The sequence below is a fragment of the Necator americanus genome, chromosome III, assembly GCF_031761385.1.
Source record: "Necator americanus strain Aroian chromosome III, whole genome shotgun sequence".
In the NCBI taxonomy this organism is placed as follows: domain Eukaryota; kingdom Metazoa; phylum Nematoda; class Chromadorea; order Rhabditida; family Ancylostomatidae; genus Necator; species Necator americanus.
The window spans coordinates 26,306,282-26,323,750 of NC_087373.1; the positions used below are offsets into that span (position 1 = coordinate 26,306,282).

The 17,469-nt window shown below is 43.4% G+C and overlaps 3 protein-coding genes across 4 annotated transcripts; 1 reads left to right on the forward strand and 2 right to left on the reverse strand.

Annotated features, from left to right (window-relative positions):
* Positions 1-45: 45 nt before the first annotated feature.
* On the reverse strand, positions 46-2,243 carry RB195_010980 (uncharacterized protein; the record flags this gene model as incomplete). The annotated part of the gene is made up of 5 exons (XM_064192205.1): positions 46-123; positions 256-318; positions 455-463; positions 585-656; positions 2,187-2,243. 5 exons carry the CDS (start codon positions 2,241-2,243, stop codon positions 46-48), a joined length of 279 nt encoding a protein of 92 aa, XP_064049788.1.
* A 3,057-nt stretch (positions 2,244-5,300) lies between these two features.
* On the forward strand, positions 5,301-9,607 carry RB195_010981 (uncharacterized protein; the record flags this gene model as incomplete). Its single annotated transcript, XM_013446974.2, has 13 exons — positions 5,301-5,330; positions 6,601-6,652; positions 6,740-6,885; positions 7,130-7,227; positions 7,866-8,007; positions 8,074-8,159; positions 8,345-8,469; positions 8,646-8,727; positions 8,835-8,910; positions 8,966-9,115; positions 9,180-9,290; positions 9,349-9,434; positions 9,493-9,607. The coding sequence occupies 13 exons, from the start codon at positions 5,301-5,303 to the stop codon at positions 9,605-9,607; spliced, it is 1,299 nt and encodes a 432-aa protein (XP_013302428.2).
* A 6,195-nt stretch (positions 9,608-15,802) lies between these two features.
* RB195_010982 (uncharacterized protein) lies at positions 15,803-17,461 on the reverse strand (the record flags this gene model as incomplete). Of its 2 annotated transcripts, none has more annotated exons than XM_064192206.1 (3): positions 15,803-16,762; positions 16,895-17,165; positions 17,244-17,461. In XM_064192206.1, 3 exons carry the CDS (start codon positions 17,459-17,461, stop codon positions 15,803-15,805), a joined length of 1,449 nt encoding a protein of 482 aa, XP_064049789.1. The 2 variants fall into 2 exon arrangements, with proteins under 2 accessions (XP_064049789.1, XP_064049790.1); XM_064192207.1 differs by having other exon boundaries at positions 16,799-17,165.
* Between the last annotated feature and the right edge of the window lie 8 nt (positions 17,462-17,469).

A 17,469-nucleotide genomic window follows, 5' to 3' on the forward strand; every position in this document is an offset into this window, starting at 1 on the left:
CATCGATGAATTCTTTCCATAATCGTACCATCTGATACCACCTGCTTATTTTGCTGGCACAAACTCGGTGCAACGGCACTTCGTTGCGGGACCCAGTCGTATGCAGCAGAAGTATTTCCAGTGCTAAAACAAGTGGAAACGCATTTCCGCCGTATGATGAGTTTGTCCGTGGTCAAACTTTTATTGGATGGCAATGTATCCAGTAAAGACACGCTTTTCCGTTGGAGCGTGTTTGTCCAACTGGAAAAATCTTACTAGATACGGGCTCAGATCTCTAACTCGCTGTGTCTTGCCAGTCGACTCCAACTCGAGTTCATCCTGAACATTAATGTTAAGTTTAGACTTGAGACATAGACGTGGATTGTGTCCAGTGGGTAGTACTAACGTACTCTAAGTTAATCACAATTTGAATGCTAATTTCAGTTGTAGAGGAAAACTGTTGGGCTAGACCTACGAAATATGTCTGATGTGTTTATGTTTTCTTGTTATACCAACGAGGTTTAGGTGTAACTTCTTTATTGGCCTGACGTTTCGACAAACTCGTCTTTTTCAAAGGCCTGAAAATGGTTCGAGGTCTTTGATACCATGCATATCCCATCAATCCTTCCTCTCTCCTCGCCAACCTCCGATATTGTTCCAAGTACACCACGCAAGACCTTAAAAGGAAAACAACTGACCAGTCTCACCGACTAGCGGGGTTGGTAAACCACCGCGTTCTTAAAGACTGTCACCAAGGCGAATGAGATCTACGCACTGTGCAGTATCCTTAAGTACTGGTGTGTGTGGATAACGTTAAGGAACTGCATGTGGGACAGTCTTATAGCTCACAGAGTGTTACGAACGGCAATAAGTCATTGGTAATTGATAAGCACTCATTTTTGTTATTCATGGACGGATTCCTGACGGAAATCCAGAATGCTTCCAATGCCTTCCCAGCAGATATTCCTTTCTGGTGCGCTAATATTGTACATTTTATTTCAAACTCATTTCCATCATGCTTATCATTTTTGTGGCGCCCTAACGGTGTCATCGAACTCCCTCGCCTTCTACCAGCCAAATGTTCCTTGATACGCACGTTCAGCATCGTTCCAGTTTCTCCAATATAAATGGCGTTGCACGTTAGGCATTCTATTTGGTAAATAACTCCGATGTTCGCGCAATCACCGGCCTTACCGAATGGACAAACTACGCAACATTCTCACACGCATTGCCTATCGTAGAATCTATTGCGAACTAATTGTCGCTTGATGCTGTCGTTTGGGATATTCACCAACAAAACATCATCTTGCAGCTGTGCTCGCAAAAGAGTCCGGTGTATAGCAGCAGTTAAGGAGTCAGAGACGAAGTGGATACACAAAGGAATTCTACCTTCACGTGGGATCCTCACTGTGTTGTTCGTAGTTCCAGATTGGGTGTTAGATTTCAATCTCGAATAACCGTTTGATCTAGCTATGCTTGTGGCTGTGTTTTTAGTGATTCCTCCCGTTCTCTATCCCCTGTGCACATTGCTGTTGCTGTTTTGACCATATTTCGGATAATTGCCTTTTTCATGCCATTAGGAAGGGCTGACTTTGCGTTTATCAGTATATTTTTCGAGCTTTCCTTGCGATACCATTTCACACTTGCAATGCCATTGTGTAGTTTTATTTGAGCATTCAAATAAAGCTGCCAACTATTTTTTGGTTTTTCTCGAGTGAGTTTTATGTACTGCGATCGTTCACTCAAATTCCAAAGCATTCGTAAATTTCGGATAGCGTTGATGTTACAATGAAGCAGTCATCGATATAACGGCAGCACGTCTGTGGAAGACGTTCTATCACTGGTTGTTCTATTCTGCTCGTAAAGCAAACGGCAAGAACTGGAGCAAGCTTTTGGCCCATAGCAAGTCCTCTTATTTGAGAGAAATATTTTCCTGACCATTTAAAAATATTGCACTGGAGGCATTCGTTGATCAGGATCATTAGGCGTTGCTTACTTAGACCAAACGTTTCTATACTACAGCCGTGTCTATCTAGCATTCCAGATAACGCTTGTAACGCCTGTTTGTTTTGAACGTTTGTGTACAAAGAGGTCACGTCAAATGACTCCATGACACAATTTTGTTCGAATCTGGCATTTCTAAGACGTTTAAGGAATTGTGAACTGCTTGATAGATGAGATGACACTTTTGGTAGTGGTTGACTCACAATTCTATTTAGAAACCAAGAGATACGGTCTGTTGGTCCTCCTACACAACTTATCATTGGCCTTATTCTATATGTCTCCGCTGACATTAAGCGTAGGTCGTTACTTAAAAGCTTATGCGTTTTAATCAGGCTGTAAAAAAATTTATGTCTGATGTGATACTCTAAGTGGTCATATGTCCGATAGGTGGTCATATATATCAGATAATACATTTCATTTTTAAATTGCATGCCCTCACTGAACCGTCTGTAAAAAACTCGAACTTTCACAGGAATTTATCATTATCACGAAGTTGATGATGTTGGATACATCGCCACGAATAGATAGAGGTAGAGCTACAGCCTATTGATTATTGGCATTATCACGCTCGATTACACCTCGTAATCCAGAGAAAAACGTGTGGATGAGCATTGTGTGATTCCGTCCCCCATAGACTGCAACTTATTAGAGGTAATCGAACGAAGGCAGTTCACAGTTTCTCCGGTTTATTTTGCACTGGCGACATTAAACGGATGCGGAATTGCTCGCGTTCTATTACGTAGTTCCATCCGTTGTTGGTTCAAATAAGGTTCCTTCATAGGGCGTTTCTTCTGTGGTTCTGTGGTTCTTCATAGGGCCACAGTCGATTCTCCCTTTGAATCTTCTGTGGATTCCAAGGGAGAATCGACTGTGGTCACGCCAATGCTCACGAACTACACATCTGCGCTTATGTAATCGTAAAGAGACCGAAACATTGTCACCTTCGTGAAATTCTCCCTTTAAATTTCATCGGAAAATCATATCAGGCAGATTGATCGCGTTTTTACACAAGTTCTTCGGCGATGATTAATGTTTGCTCTGGATTTCAGGGAATAATTGAGATTATAGAGGTTCTACTTTCTAGTTGCCTACTGTCTTCCAGAACCAAAGCGATGAGGCCTTTTGATAAATGAATTACCATGACAGAAGATCTATAGTTGAGATAAAACGACGTGAAGCACGGTGAATTTACTGCGCGCACGAAACGGGCGATGGAGGCAGCAGTTGGAACCGAGTTGGGTCCGTCGCAAACTGTAGCGAAGGGTGGTGCAAGCAAGTGTTCCAGTACGCTCCCAAATGCTACGCTCAACCGCACCGCCTCGAGAGAAGAAGCGCACGCAATTGCACCGTGCTTCATGTTGCTTAGACCCTACTATAATCACTGGTCCCTCCTTTTTCGCTTATATGATGCTGATAAAATTACAAGAAAAATTCATTCGTTCTTGCAGTTCATCGTCAGTTCCAAAATCAAAGACAAGAGTGGATGCTTGAGAGTGGGCAGATTGCTGCGGTATTCATGTTTTACGATCATTCTTTCAGAGTAGACAAAAAGCAGAACTGTTGGTCGCGTCGCGCGCGCGGCGTTAGTTCGATTGTAAGAAGGAAGAGGGGTCTTGCTGGGTCCAGGTGGGAGATTACTCAGGTGTGGTGCGGTTGGATGAACAAAAACTGGGCACAATTTTTCCCAACAGAATTCAAGCAAAAATGAACTGAAACAAAACACTTTTTCACATAATATGCTACTTTCTCCTTACACGGGTAAAATAGAACCTTTAAACGCAGCATACCATGAACCTGAGGTGGTGCGGGTTCCAGGTGGAGTATCCGTAAACGGGATATGGAGACGGGGGTAGTTACGCTCATCTTTCCCTGCATCACTGCAAACAGCCGCCTCCAGAATGCTGTTTTGTACGACGCCATCTATTGCAATGCTCCGCCCCTTGCGCCGCCTCAGCCCTGCGATTCGTTGAAAATCAATTCGGACTGCCCCCATAGGCAGAAAGGGACGCTACGCGTGCGAGGGTGGCGCGCTGTAATTGAAGGCATCGTACAAAACAGCATTCAGGGGCCGGCTGCTTGCAGTGATTCAGGGAGAGATGAGGGGAACCACCCTGCTCTCCATAATCTACGACCCTGTATACGGATATTCCACCTGTAATCCGTACCACCCTAGATTCGTGGTACGCTGTCTTTAAGAATGAGTGAGTGTTACAACACAACGTTGGCGAGTGTGTTTGAAGAAGAGAATAGTGGAAAACATCCTGATAAAATTGAAGATAACTATTCTAGGAACGTCACACATCACAGTTCGGTTATATCTTAAACATTGAACGTTTAATCATACTGTATCTGTTTAACTGTACTGTACTTGAGGAGAGTACAACTAAATGTTTGTTCTAGAAACAAGGAATTCTCTTTATTGAAATGTATGCATACAATATGGTTGTTATCTCAGCAGTAGGATCATCGCATATGATTCCAACGCCATTCAGAACAAATACAAGCGAAATGATTCAGAAGTTCACTTAGGGCTACGTAGCTTACCTCTGGTTGAAAAAAAGTGGAATAAAAATGCAAAGGAATCGAACCAAACTCGCCACTCAAGTAATTCACCTTCAGAACTTTCCAGTTCGTTTTCGCCTACTGTCTCCACCAGAACTCTGACCTATGACAACGACCTTTTAGCTCACTTCAAAAACCGTTTAAAAACAGCACGCGTAAACATTGAATTGATGACATCAAAATACTGAGGTCAGTATGTATTACATATCTGTTGTTTTGCGACAAATAACGATGCTTTCCCTGACTTGTCTCCTCGCCAATATCCTGTAGTGATCCAGAAGGTCCCATTCACCTATACCGGGCGAAAGTGGCTCTAGTAGGTAACAAATGATCAACAAGTGAACTTTGTCTGGTGTCGATTCTTTACTGGAATCCAAGAACTATACATCAAATCTTACCAACAAAAATTTCAATGACAACAGAATTTCTGGATTTGAATATTATTTTTTTTGACCATATTTAACCCATCTACCTGGGTTATTTCACCATGAATATACTGCATTTTTCTGTGTAATAAATTTCCCTTTTTTCCTTCTGCTTAACAAATTTTCATTCAATCAATAATTTTTGGGCAAGTTTAGGCCGATGGTGATCAATTCTCTCCCATTGTTTGCCCTGTCATTTTTTTCATTTTTCATTTTCACCCTTTTATTTGAATAATTCGTATGACGCAAGCAGCTGCCTATATTTGTATCACCGGCTACTGCGGATATAAATACAAAGGCTTTCTTTCATCACGGCACTTATCTGCGTGGATGATTCCTGCATCCCTGCTACCGATACTGGTAAGTTCTTTCCAAGACAAAATTTTGTAATTTTGTCATATTAACTATTTGAAAAACGCAGAAAATTTTTAAGTCTTTCTCGATTGCTCCTCTCTCTCTTAAATGATCTGATCTCCATACCTACAGCCATAATAAGATCTTTATTGTAAAAAAATTAAAAAAAATCACAGAAAAATCACAAAATTGTAGAAAAAAAAAAGTTCGAGTAGGAGCTAGTCATGGTCCTTTCTGGGTTCACGGGGAAGGAAGATCTTACATAATAAGAACAGGTGTAAACGTAAAATTGGAGAAAATAAATGGCCAGTGACAGTTGGGATATTATGTTCCATTATGTTAATATAATGATTTATGATGGATTTATGTCTTCTTTTTTTGAACTTCTGCTTGTTAACGAAGTTCTGGTATCTATGGCCTGAAATTTCAACCAATTCGCCTTTATCGAAGGCCTGTATGGTTCGAAGTTTTTGATACTATCCTTTCAAACTTCTCTTTTCTTGCCAGGCTTCGATATCGTTCTAAGTAAACCACGCAAAAACTCCAATCTCGAAAACGAACTGACGAGTGTGACTGACTAGAGGACCTGCTGAACCACCTTGTTCTTACCAGCTCACCCGAGGCAAATGAGAGTTACACACTGAACAATATCCTTAAGTATTGATGCCTGGATAATCTTCAGAGACAACATATGGAGAAATTTTATACTACTCTCAAGTCAGAGGACTTGCCATGGGACAAAAGCTTGCTCCAGTTTTTGCCATTTGTTGTGTGAGCAAACAACCAATAGAAGAACGTTTTCCACACATGCACTGCCATCATATCCATGATTACTTCATTGTAACATTAACGCAACTCGAAAAAGATGCACACATGGATGAATGTTCACCATGCCAAGATTTCAAATAGAGAGGATATGGAGATTACTATAAGATTATTGGCGAAGAAGACTGAAACGGCAGGACTTCCGTTAAATTCCCTGATCTAGCAATGAATAGAATGTGCGAATCGAGCTTGCGAGCTCATCCATGAGCCATTCCTGATGTTTGTAGTGAAGGCGAACGAATCGTCATTGTTACTAGATGTGACCACTCGTTGTTTTGTTTATGCGACAAGCGGGCACCGTTCAGTATTTTCCATTAGGAATCAAAGTGAAAAGAGGATTTGGCGGGATTCGCTGCAGCCAAAAGCGCATAGAATTAAATCTTAACAGCGTTCAACATTATTTCTGTAGAAAGAAAATATTATCAGAATTCCTATCAAGTTTCAATTTCAGCTTTTCGCAGTGTCCACCTCTAATGCCGCGATTTCCCGGCAGAAGCGGGCAAGTGAGTGGTCAAAAGAAACCTTTCATGTTATTTTTCAGGGCATTTTTTCCTCATTTTTTGTGCTAGGTAAATTTTTTCCCATTTTAGCATTTGGTTGCTCGAGCGATAAGATGAGTGACAATACCCGTCAGGTGTTCTTGAATTACCACAATGAAGCTCGTTTACGTGTGGCCAAAGGAATCGAACCGAATAAAAAAGGATTTCTTAACCCTGCGAAGAACATGTACAAATTAGTAAGTGCGAATTATAATATTTCTTCTTCGACAAGAAGATTTGTCCAAAAAAAAAGCCACTTGAGTTTCGTAAGAAAATGTATGGGTAGACATATTGCACAAAATGTGAGCATATACTGTTGTGGTAGCGCAAGAGATGTAGACATTCACCAAGCTTAACGATATGTTTTTTTTTGAAAACGTGTAATTGTATTGTCACTTCTTTTCTTTCAGTTGAAATTAACCTCTGAAAATAATTTTTTAGGAATGGGACTGTAACATGGAGAAGCAGGCACAAGAAGCTATCGCTTCTTGTCCAAATTCCTTCTCACCGTGGCCAAACATGGGGCAAAATCTGATGAAGTAAATTCTCGTTTTTTTTCAATTCCCTCTAGAGAGAATTTGAAGAGTACTCCCCACATGACTGAGAGAAGACGACCTTTCTGAGTTACATTCTGCTGGGTGAATAGGAGCGGTGGGGCAGGGTTCTGAGTGAGTTCTTAAGTAGGGGCTTTTGAAATGAGTCTCAATAGTAGGTTCAAACGACTTAAATTTGGAATGCCACAAAATTGACTATATTGGGCTCTCTCTATGAAAAAGTGGACTGAGAGGTGTAGACCACAAGTATGAGCAGCGACCACGCCCAATTTCCTCCAATTGTCCCGGAATGCGGCGTGGCCTTTGCGACCAAATTTCACTATGAGACGCCTAGTAACGTGCTACATCTGCGAGTGCAAGCGTTTGCGCTGCGTCTGCCAGCAAGCGGATAGTCGGTGGGCCGCTGACCCTGTCTCCACCGCTCGTTGGCAGACGCAGCGCGTATGTCTGCGCTCGTGCGATGGATTGTTAGATGTCTCACAGGGAAATACAATTGCCATACCGTTTTCCCGGTTTTAAGGACGTGACAAGGGAAGTTGGGCGTGATCAAATCCCTTGGTTTTTTTTGTGGTTCCAAGAACTTCCTCCACTGAGAGTGATCTTCAACTTCAATCTCGTTTAAGGTTTACAAGCGGATCAGGATTTTCGAATCCACCTGGGCAAATAAAATTCGCGCTTGACAATTGGTGGAGCAGAGCAAAGCAGTACGGTGTAACTGATGCGGAGAATAGGTACACTAATGGATACCTTTACACTTTCGCCAACGTAAGCTCCAATTTTCAAGTACAAGTTTTTGCAGATGATATATTTCTTACTGAAAGGTTTATTCAGATGGTGTTTGCTGAAACGACCAAGCTCGGATGCGCTTATGCGATCTGCGGTAAAGAATTAGTGATTACGTGCCTTTATAATGCTATGTGAGTTTTAGATTTTAAGAACTGTTTGCCAGTACAGTACTCACATGTGCGCCTTTTTGAAACCCTCTGCCGCAAGATCGCTGCTTTACGACATTTTTTCCGCGGCGCGCAGAGGTCTACGCACTTGTTTTGTATCGACCGACCGCAACAGACTGATGGTGCTACTGGTCATGTTTTAATTTCAGCGCATACTACACAAACAATCCGATGTGGGAGACTGGCAAGGCGTGCGAAACAGCTGAAAACTGTACAACTTACGCAAATTCACGCTGTTCTAATGGTCTATGCACAAAAGGGGCTGACCTTCCAGGTGGAGAGAGGGACGCAAATTTCTAAAAAAAATCTTAAGCAATCCCGAAGTACTGAAGTATTCGAATGCCCAAAGTTTTTGCATCAAACTATCCTGCCCTATTCCCAAAAAAGATAACTACCTTGCTAAAAAAATATTGAGATGCACTATGAGTTTTTCTCCTTGATGAATTCCAGAGACCAACAATCAGTGCTCGAGCAATAATGGGATGACAGATTCTGTTAGACAAACATTCCTTTCCATGCATAATAAATTCAGGTAAATTAATTGCCAAATTGATTACTTCCAGTAGGTTTACATTTGCTGTTCCTATTGGCCACGGGACTTAGGAAAATGATTAGCGTAGCTACTTCTTTTGTTTTTAGGTCAAGCGTAGCTCGTGGATTGGAACCGGATGCACTCGGTGGAAATGCTCCTAAAGCTGCTAAGATGCTCAAAATGGTGACCAGCAATAGTTACTTTTCCTTCTCAGTTTCACTGATACGATTCATTTCAGGTTTACGATTGTTCCATAGAAGCGTCAGCGCTGAGGCATGCTCAGAAATGTATCTCCGAACATTCAAACAAGAAGGACCGACCAGGCCTCGGAGAGAATATCTACACAACAACCGCTCTTAACTTCGATAAAGTGAAAGCTGCCTCTCAGGTACTGTGAAAATTTTCTCTTCAAATACCACAGTCAATCAACTTAGCTGAGTAGATCACTTAAGGCTTCGCAATTATGGTGGGGCGAATTGAAGAAGTTCGGTGTTGGACCATCGAACATTCTAACAACCGAACTATGGAACAGGAAAAATACGCAAATCGGTCATTATTCACAGGTAATCCATTCATTCTCCCAAGAAATTCTCGAAAAAAAAAATGCTGTAAAGAATTCAGATGGCCTGGGAAACGAGTTATCGACTTGGTTGTGCAATTTCACATTGTCCCAAGTTCACACTAGGTGTGTGCCAATATGGACCAGGGTATGTTACCACATTCATCCTTGTGTTCTCTATTCCAATATATTCCTGTGACTTTCAGGGGAAATATCCTAGACCACCTGATCTACACCATTGGAAACCCGTGCACCTCTGATGCAGGATGTCCTGGATCATACACGTGTAGCGTTGCGGAAGGGCTGTGTAACGTTGTTTAAAATACATGCTGATAACGATTGAGTAAAGAATTTCGCCATGTTTTTTCTTCTTTTCTTAGACACAAGAAGACAAAGGTAGACTCGAACAAACGATGTGAGTATACACTCATTTTCTCGGTGGTATTCTGCAAAGTTCTTCACCATCATTGTGGCTACCACTTATGGGAAGTGGGGACCACTTCCCATAAGTGGTAGCCTTTAGGCAAGTATGAGCTTTAGAGGAGCTACTCTATATAGCATAAGTTACCCAGATACTGCAAAAAAGTGTTGTCGCAACAACTCTGTTTCGTTACGCTGAGCTGCTGGGAATTGCCGAGCTGAGCTACTCCAGTCACGCGGCGTCGATAAGCGGCTTGCGCGGGACGTCTGTCTTGCAGGATATGAATGAAGAAGAATGGAACACAAAGGAACGTGCGGACAACCCCTTAAAGGCAGGATCCCACGAATCTGGAGTGGTGCGGATTTCAGGTGGAGTATCCGTATACAGGGTCGTAGATTATGGAGACGGGGTAGTTCCGCTCATCTCTCCCCGCATCATTGCAAACAGCCGCCTCCAGAATGCTGTTTTGTGCGATGTCATCTACTGCAACGCTCCACCCCTTGAGCGGCCTCCGCCCTGCGATTCGTCGAAAATCAATTCGGACTGCCCCGATAGGTAGTAAAGGACGCTGCGCGTGCAAGGGTGGCGCGCTGCAACAGAAGGCATCATGCAAAACCGCATTCGGGGGCCGGTTGCTTGCAGTGATTCAAGGAGAGACGAGCGGAACCACCTCGGTCTCCATAATCTACGACCCTGTAAACGGATACTCCACCTGAAATCACCCCAGATTCGTGGTATGTTGTCTTTAAGGCGATAATACCAGTCCACCGACCAAATAAAGTAAGAGTGCAAACCAATCTCTGAAACGAAACTCCTCGAAAGTTCTTGTAGCTTTGAAGTTGCAGTTATTAAAGGCAAACGCCCAGATGCAATACTTTCGATTTAGTGCTCCATGATTAGGATCCTCTCCTCCAACTTCAACTGTACTTGAAGACATCGACTCACACACGAACGTATGCGAGATGTGGACACAAAAAGTCGAAATCACTCATTTAAAGCAGCTTGATCACTTTGAATCTGTTGTTGTTCGAACAGATTGAGCGGGCGCCAGTAATTGCTCCGTTTGTTTCGAACGCAACCAAGAGTCATCCAGTAGTTACTCTTCTCGAGGGACACGAAAAGCATCCAATTTCCCCGGATGACTTCGTGAAAAAGTTTGACTGTCGGGTCGCGGTCTCGCTGCAATGCGTTAAATAGTGCGTAGAATTGAAATACATGTCACTTATCCGATACGCCCTATTTACCTTTCCTTGGCAAGACAGCGTCCTTAGTACTCGGTCGGTGACTTTGAATCCTTTCCCTTTCCCTCACTTGTGTGAAGCGAGATACCCATAGCACCACTCTCCTGACTACGATGTTATCAGAAAAGCGCAAGTGGTTTAGTTATCGATAATCAACCTTCACTCCAAAATCGCCCCATTCCAGCTTCCGCATTGCGTTCTCGAAAGTGGCCGTGATTATTTTAGGTGAGATTGTATCGCAATGTCGGACCCCTCTCTTCATGTTGATGATCATTTTTCTTGTAGAATGACGAAATCACGATCGTGTGGTTACTGCATAAACTCTCGAAGCACTTTCATGTACTGAGTACGGATGCGTTGTTTGTCAAAGACGGTCTCAACTAAGTTGAAGCTCTTCTTCAAGTCGATGAAGTTGAGACACAGCAGGATGTTTGTACTCTCGCGATATCTCATCGAGTTTCGAAACAGTGTGAATGTGATCAAATGCACAGAATCCTTTTCGAAATTCCGCTTGTTCTCATGGCTCTCCTTCATCTAACACTTTTTCAACCCTATTAAGGTTCGGGCGGTTGTAGTGTAACGGTACAAAACTGGTCTGAGGATAAAAACACTGACTTGACACATCACAAGTCATTTTATAGACAAATCACACGTTCGTAAACCTCAAACGATACTGAATTGAAGTGAATGAGGGAGCGCATCCCAAGCGAATTAACGCCAGAAACTTTATTCTTTTATCCTTTATTAAGGAACACTTTTGGAAAGGGCTAGTATGTTATTTGAATGTCCCTTCTTGCTGGGTCGACATATATGTCTTAACTCAGATAGTGAGGATGCAAGTGGGCATGGCTGTCGAAGAGATCAGAGTAGAAGTCGCAGATTATTTTCTCCATTCCCCTTCTCGATGCAATGGTTGTTTCTTCCGAGTTCCGGAGAGCAGTCGTCCTCGTCTCGCGATTGGTGAAGTCTCGACGAGGGTAACGAATCTTTCCAGCCTCTGCAGCTTCCGCCACTCTTCTCTCTTTGACGTCTTCTTTTATCGCCTTTCTGCGAGCGAGCGCAGACGTGAGTTCCTGGTTGCCTGCGGCTCGTGCTGCTCCACGCTAGCATATCAGCTAAAGAGTTTCGAGAGACAGGCGTCTCTTTTTGTTTCAAAACCCTCAATTTTTTTTCTGCAGTGCTAAAGATGTTCAACAACCCGATCCAATTCCTAGACTTTGTTGCCCATTGCGGAATCTTTCCAGAAGCTGGCAAACAAAGCGAGGAGATCCTAGTTAAAGATAGTTCTGAGATATCGCTCTCTGAAATTTGCGGCCTTTTCTTTATTCCAAGGAATTTCCCTTGCAGGAAGCGATGGTCCGATTTTGTGTAGAACTTTGGTGCAGGGCCATCGATCAGAGAAAACTTTTTACTGGCAATGATGTGGTCTACTTCGTTATCGTGCACACTAGCGGGCGATTCCCTGGGCTAGCGTAGAGAATAGGGCGTTCGAATTTGCGAGTTTTCATTAATGGTTTTTGTTCCAGTAAACTCTGGAAGCCTCTACCACTGTTCATTCCACTGTAGGTCATGGATCCCGATCAGGGTCAATCGTGCAATTGAAAAAACCCTCCTTATGACGATCCCCTCCATAGAAGACCCTCCAGAAAACAACCCCCTGGAAAACGTTGATGTCATATTACGATAAAGCATCAAGGAAAACCTCTGACTGCAAATTTTGCCTCTGTAAGTGCTGTTATGGCTGCTTCAAAAGCTAGTTGAGAAAACTCGAAAATTTGAGGCAAAATTTAGAATTCTTCTCAACTAGGTTTCAAAGAGACTAGGAAAGCTAGAAGCGCCACACTTTGTAGAAATATAGAAGAAATCTCTCCCTACAAGTCGCAGCCAGCACTATTGTATGAAATTCACTTCGAGTGTCGATATTCAGAAACTCGTGGAGCCTATTTTGTACTAATTTTAGTCCTAACTGCGCCTGTAGATTTCTTTTTTTGGATCAGTAAGAGCATCAAAATTGCTTTTTCGAGTGATAAAAATAAATTTGTTGCGTCTAACTGTAACTGTTGCGTGTGAAATTTACTATTTGAACTCTCACACACTATATCAAAAAATCCGATTTCTGCTAGGAATTGATCCTTGACAGTTGCAATGAAAACATCAGACAGACATCACGTTCTTCCATCGATTGTCTACGATTACTGAGATCAACCAGCTACAGCCGACTATGGGTACCGGATACTCACTCTGATTCCTTCTCTCTTACTGAATATTTTACATTTTCTAGGTGAAATTTTTATTTAAAACAACTCACTTAAAAGCAAGGCCGCAATGCTTCATTCAGAGCGCAAGTATAATTTAAACACTTTTCCTTGCCGTCGTGCTCTTGACTCCTCACATTTGTTCTAATCCGCATGTCGTTTATTTATTTAACCAGCCTGAACGTCCGGCTAAAGCCGGACTTCAGGCTTTCTTGATGTTCGCTTCGTTTGCCTTCACCGATCAATAAGAAATAACTGTAGCGACACTTTTTGTAAAATTAAAGTAGCTTTTTTCTATCTCTTCAATCGCTCCAATTTTTTTTTGCCCAAAAACTTAAGCATAGATGTAAGACTTTATGGTTTTTCCCTAAGCGCGTCAGTTCTTTGGAGTTCTACATTTGGAGAACAATCGAACTTGATTTTAACAACTTTAACTGGAAACATTATTTAAAGTTTGAGTTTCCTTCGTTCTCAACTATTAGCAAAGAACGATGTGCTAACATGAAATGACGTGAATATCACTATCGTAATGATAAAAATAACGTTCTATGTCAGATCGCGTAAACTGTTAGTTGCTATGTACTGTATTTAAGCAGCCGTTCGTACGTGTGTTTCCTCCTTTTGAAAAAAAAGTATGTTAGCAGCGTTAGGGAGACACGCTGGGAAATAGATATGTGAAGGAACCATAGAAACCCACTTTACTGCGTTTTGGCTCGTGCGCACAAATCCGACGCAGTGGAAACCGTCACACCCCATTTTACAGCTATCTGGCTCCGGGGCATAAATTCGACGCAGTAAAACCCGTTTCATTCAATTTTGCTGCGTTGAGGCTCTAGCGCACCAAACCGACGCCATAATATCCGTCTCCCTCTCTTTTTGAAATTTCTTGACTGAGACACACGCATACACAGACGCACACACGTGACGTAATAAGCCCGTTATTATACACATGATAGTTAGCAAATTTGGGAGTATACATTCACGTAAAAGTTTATTTACCCTCACTAACATATGAGAGAAGCTAACTTGCCTTATCAAAGCCAACATAGAGGCGCCTGATAGGCGAGCACTCTATTCTTTAACCAAGGCTTTGGGCAATGGTCAAAAAATAGAGTGCTGGCCTATCGGGTGCTTGGCGGATTGGCAACCCATGACTCGGACTGGTCAACCATTTTCCTGGTGCGTTGGATATTTCTTATCATCATCGGCGCTGGCGCCGCAACTCCTTTTGTAGTTTCGATTGTTAATAACGAATTACGCAGCGAATCCACCTTTTTCAATTCATTGCCTATTTTCACTTGAAAGTAAATTTGTAATGCGCCTATCTCCGTAAAGTCCCAAAAATCGTTGCTCACTAGATATTGTAATAAGATAGAGCGTTTAACTACTGAAAGTGAACACTTATTGAAAACTGAAGCCTCTTCACTTGGCGATAATGCAGTTTCAAAGAAAACTCTTTGCATTGTCCCTCGACTTCAATCAACTTCTGGGTTGGTGCTTGAAACATTGAATGCTTTCACAGCTGCGATAGATTCATTGACCGAGCCCCTTACACCACTCTAGGAAGCACAAGCACAAGATTACGTTGACAAAGGCACAAGAGCACTTAGAAAAAGCGGAATTGATCGCGATGGAGTTAGAATGCAAGCGCGTAATTACCCGAGAACCAAAATATTCAGAGCAGTGCGCAGGCTTCAACATAGCCAAACCAGCAGCGGAGGGCGGTAGAAATAACTAAACTAAATCTACCAGCAATCCTCATCCCGATATTTAGTGGACAGCTATGGGAGTCCCAAAACTTTTGCACTTTGTTCGCTGCGAATGTCCATGACCAGCCGCTCACCAATCTAAAGAAGTTTGAATATTTGTTGACTGCGCTGCGAGCTGAATCGCGCGAGAGTATTCACAGTTATCCTGTTACAGAAGAAAATTATACGCACGCGGTTGAACTCCTACAAGCAAAATACGGAAACACCGCAAAATTCGTTGCGTGTTTACAATCCCGCCTCGAAAAGGCGTAGGCAGAGAAAAATCTTATCCAAAAGCAGAGAAAACTCTTGGAGTACATAACCGCAATTGTGACACAATTGGAGAAGAAAGGAGTATACCTGAATGGCTCCTTTATACTTAGATACTTACTTACTTAGATGGCCCGTCTTCACTCGACGTGCGGGCCCCAGCATCTCTTCCACTCGTTTCGTTCCCTCGCCATTGTCATCCAAGATGTTCTCAAGCTTCGTGAGTGACGTTGACGAGGTCTTTGAGCCGTATCCAGCTGAGCTCTCAGCTGGTCCATCCGTGCAGCGAACACGTCACTCCATCTCGTTGGCGGTCTCCCTCGGGGGCGTTTAGCGTCCCTTGGGATCCACTCTAGCGTTCTTTTAGTCCATCTATCGTCGATTCTTCTCATGATGTGACCGGCTCATCTATGTTTTGCTTTCGATACATATTCCGCTGGGTCGCGAAGACGAGACATTGCTCCTGAGTCGGAGCTGCGAAGCCCGGCTAGATGTCGTGTGTGCCGGTTAAAATTCAGAAGACATCTCTCAAGGCTTCTGTGGGTAGTAAGTAGCTTCCTAGGCGTGGCAGCGGTGTCTGCTCACGTCTCCGCTGCGTAACAAAGCGCTAGAAGAACTGTCGAGTCGAACAGATGGGCACGAAGATCTTGGTCCGCTAGTTGGTCCGTAGCTTCCCTGACGGCTGCGAATGCTGCCCATGCTGCTCTCATTCTTCTATTCAGTTCTTCCTTCAAGTCGTTTTCCATGTTCATAGAACGTCCGAGGTATACGTATGACGGAGTTTCCACGATTTGGGAGCCTTCAAGTTGTACTCCTCCGTCCTCGCAGTGCGCGTTCTTCATGAACTGTGTCTTCTTTCTGTTTATTCGTAATCCTATTCTCTTCCCTGCTTCGTTCAATTCGTTGAGCATCGTTTCTGCTTCATTGGTGCTGCTCGAAAAGAGAACGATGTCATCCGCGAAACAAAGGTTCGAGAGAAATCTTCCATCAACACGTATGCCCCTTTCTTCCCAGGATAGTGATTTCATTATCCATTGCAATGCAGCCGTGAACAGCTTCGGCGATATAGTATCGCCTTGTCGTGCCCTCTTTCCAATGGGTATGGTGAGAGGGCGGTGGAAAAGCTGTATCCTAGCCGTGCATCGATCGTAGCAATTGGCTAATGTCCTCACATACGACGCGTCCACACCTTGATCGACCAGGGCTGACAATATTGCATTCGTTTCTACGCTGTCAAAGGCTTTCTCATAGTCGACGAAGGTTAGAACAAGGGGCAGGCGGTATTCCCGGCAAACCTCTATGACCCTCGACACGGTCTGGATGTGGTCCAAGCAGCTGAACCCTTGGCGGAATCCAGCTTGTTCTTGAGGCTGGACTTCATCCAGCGTCCTAGATATGCGTGTGAGGATGATCTTGGTGAATACTTTGTATAACACGCTCAGCAAGCATATCGGACGGTAGTTCCGAAGGTCCTCTCGGTCACCTTTCTTATGGATAAGAACGGTTCGCGAGGTCTTCCACTGGTCTGGGATCCTTTCTTTCTAAAGATAGGATGTCATGTGCGCTGCTAAGATTACATGAAGCGGATGGCCACCAGCCCGAAGAAAGTCTGCTGATATAAAATCAGGTCCGGGGGCTGTGCCAGGTTTCATGCTTTTGATAGCGACTCGTACTTCCGAAGTCCGTGGTGGAGCTTCGCCAGTGGGGATGATTGGGCTTGACACAGGAGTTGATGAACGGAAAAGGTTCGAGTAGAACCTCTCCGTAATGTATTCCATCTCACGACGAGAAGACGTGCGAGTCCCGTCTTCGCTCAGCAAGGTTGCTAGCGGAATATTATATTCGCGGAGATCCCTGCGGCACTTCTTTAGACTCGTTCTTCTTTGTGCTGCTTCTAGAATCTTCTTCTGCCTGTACTTCAAAAGATCCTCCTGCAACGCTTTTCTGCAGCTAGTGTTTGCTACTAACCGCTCAATGAGTCATGAATTCGGATCAAGCCTCGAAGTCTTTCTTCTTTCCTACAATTCCTTGGTGATCTTTGAAATTCGATCCAAGTTTGTCGTGCGCGGCTTCGAGGCACGCTCAGCACAGGCTCGTAATCCTCTGAGCAGCATCTCGTAGTCCACGTTTGGGTCCTCCTCGATGTACCAGTCACCCTGGGACAGGGAGTCCTCGAGTACGCAATCGTCGTAGACGACTTCTTTTCTCCTTCGTTGCCGATAGCAGATGTTCTTTTCCATCGTGTGGC